General features: G+C 44.1%; 1 protein-coding gene across 1 annotated transcript in view; it reads right to left on the minus strand.

Moving 5' to 3' along the window:
• Window positions 1–2,761, minus strand: part of mybbp1a (MYB binding protein (P160) 1a) — a 23,088-nt gene that overhangs the window by 7,603 nt on the left and 12,724 nt on the right. The window contains exons 17-19 of the mRNA XM_032534670.1: window positions 2,208–2,384; window positions 1,675–1,848; window positions 1,303–1,460 (exon numbers count right to left, since the gene is read on the minus strand). Of these exons, the coding sequence (XP_032390561.1) occupies window positions 1,303–1,460; window positions 1,675–1,848; window positions 2,208–2,384 (509 nt within the window). The remainder of the gene's footprint in view (window positions 1–1,302; window positions 1,461–1,674; window positions 1,849–2,207; window positions 2,385–2,761) is intronic.

Below are 2,761 nucleotides of genomic sequence, written 5' to 3' on the forward strand. Positions count from 1 at the left end.
AGAAGAGTGAGGAATGAGATAAAATTAGAAGGGTGTTAAAGTCTGCATGTACAGTTAGTATGAAAGGCCTGTTTAACCAGTCAGAAAGATGAAATGGAGCGCATATTTCCTGGTAACTCATTCCGGTCAGAAGGTGCTTTAAACATAAAAGCTTTTTTTGATATGGACATTAGGTACTGAAAAAAAAGCTGTACAGTTTGTCTTCAGTGATGAGTGGAGGAAAAAAGAATGAAAGGATAGTTCTTTCTAGCTTGGGCCGGTTGATTTGAAGTATCACCTCTGAACAGGACACAAATAAACTGTGCACCGTCTAATTAGCCAAATCACTTATGTGAGGGTTAAAATGAGACTTTATCTAGATGCAACTGACAGCGATGGAGGCCTTGCAGTCATGTTGCCAGCGGATTTCTTGACCTTTCTGTTTTGCCAAGTGGGAGATAACGTCACCACATTACAACTCGCAGGCTGAAGTGGAGATTTTTTTTCAACTTTGTTTGTGGTAAGTAAGGTCTAAACAATACTGCGGTTGAACCACGGCAAATTTGAGATATATGAAAACACAAAGAAATGTAACCAAGGAACACAGTACTGGACACAATATTATGGTGGATAAATTTTTTTTTTAAAGTGTGTTTCAAACTAATAAAGGCTCTGGCGAGGTCGGAGACTCGAGTCTGTTCGGTGTGTTACGTGCTGTTGTCCGGCGAAGGGGTCGGCGGCCTTTGTTTTGGCCGAGCTGACATGCTCGGCCGGAAGGCGTGCACTTCCGGCAGTCAGATTCAAATGTCTAATCTGATTGGTGGAGGGCTAACTTGTAAATTATAGCGGGATGAGCGTGACTAGAGTCAAAGAAAATATTTTAAACTGACCTTTGTCGATCTGAAATGAAGACAGATCCAGCAGCTGCACGACCTATTTCTTGCTTAAAATGTTTTCAGAAAAACGTTTCGGTGAACTATTTCAATAAAATATGAGATTGTATTCTGGACAAGCCGCCTCAACAGTCTTTGAATTTGAATTTCTGTAGAAACCAGACCCACGTGACACGTTCGTCCAATCAGCTGCCGTCGGCAGTCGGCTTTGCTTCAGTGTGTTCAGAGGCACTTTTTGTTGGCCAACTCATTCTGCCAACGGTCAGCCGTCGGTTTAGTGTGTCAGGGCCCTAAATACATAATCACGCTCAACACCAAACATGTAAAGAAATCAAACAAACAAAAAGAAACGGATGGAGGCAACCAACATTAAATGAGTGACAAACACAGATGCTGCCAAACGCCTCGGCCCACAGCTAGCGCGCGTCACCTGAAGATATCGGCGGCTCGGCGCAGGAAGTCCTGCTCCTGCTGGTCGCTGTCGGAGCTCATTCCTCTGTCGATGATGGTGAGCAGAGGCTCCACCAAACCCAGAACCAGAGGACTGCCAGCCTGCCGGGCCACGAACACCTCCACCAGGTCCAACACCTACAGCAGGCCAAACAAGGAAAGGAGACGGCTTAGGGGCTGGTGGAGGCTGTATTAGTTTCATTTTGAAGCTAGCAGTTTCCATGTGCTTCTAGTCTTTGTTCTAAGCTAAGCCGGGCTCTGGAGGCAATAGCAGTCTTCTTATCCGACTCGGGGTGAGACCAGAAAACAAGTATATTTTCCAAAGGTGTTTTGCAAGTCCTGGATAACGTACCTTGATCTTAAAGTCTCGGACCAGCGTCTTCTCTTTCTGTATTTTAGTCCGTTCATCCTTCTTGGCCTGGTTCTTCTTCTTCTGCTCCGAGAACAGCGCCGCCAGGCCCTTATCCAGCTTCATCATGGCGTCGTCGTCCAGATCTTCATCACTGCTGGCGTCCTCCTCTGTGGCCTGAACGTAGAGCACAACAGAGGACTTTAACACAATGGAACAGTGCCGCAGAGTCTGCTGTGGAACTGGGATCTGACCCACATCGCTCTGTTTACCTCACCTAAATCTTAAGGGTTATGAATAAATTAGTCTAGCAGTGTTGCAATAGCAATAAAATCGATTTAGATACCAATTCAATTCAATAACTTTTTAAAACCACAAGGGGCAATTTGTTAAGAACCACACACACACACACACACACACACACACACACACACACACACACACACACACACACACACACACACACACACACACACACACACACACACACACACACACCTTAGAGTAGTCATCCAGACCACGACTGAAAAACCCACCAGAGCATTCTGCTGCTGCAGGACCTTCATCAGGTCCTGGCGGAACTTTTGGTCCACCTCTCCCTCTTCCAACTCGCCCTCTTCTTCTTCTTCCTCCTCTTCCTCCTCCTCCTCCTCCATTGCTTCATCATCTCCTTCCTCATCAGAGTCATCATCTGATCCGTCAGATTCTTCTTCCTGACAGAGGAATAAACACATGTTTTAGGATTTCACGCGCTTCTTCTAAAATCAAACTGGAACTGTAAAGTAGCAACTAACGATTATTTTTCATTGTCAAATAATCTATTGATTATTTCCTCGATTGTTTAAATTTATTACATGTCCGAAAATGGTAAAAAAAAAGAAAAAAAAGAAAGAAAGTCAAACAGTTTTTTTCCAAAGCTCAAGACGACGTCCTCAAACGTCTTATTTTGTCCACAACTCAAAGATATTTAGTTTACTGTTGCAGAGGAGTGAAGAAACTAAAAAATATTCACAATTAAGAAGCTGGAATTAGAGAATTATGACTTGTTTTACAAGGGTACAAGCGGCCGAAATGGGTTTCCTCAGGAGGG

Source organism: Etheostoma spectabile, chromosome 13 (assembly GCF_008692095.1).
Source record: "Etheostoma spectabile isolate EspeVRDwgs_2016 chromosome 13, UIUC_Espe_1.0, whole genome shotgun sequence".
Classification (NCBI taxonomy): Eukaryota; Metazoa; Chordata; class Actinopteri; order Perciformes; family Percidae; genus Etheostoma; species Etheostoma spectabile.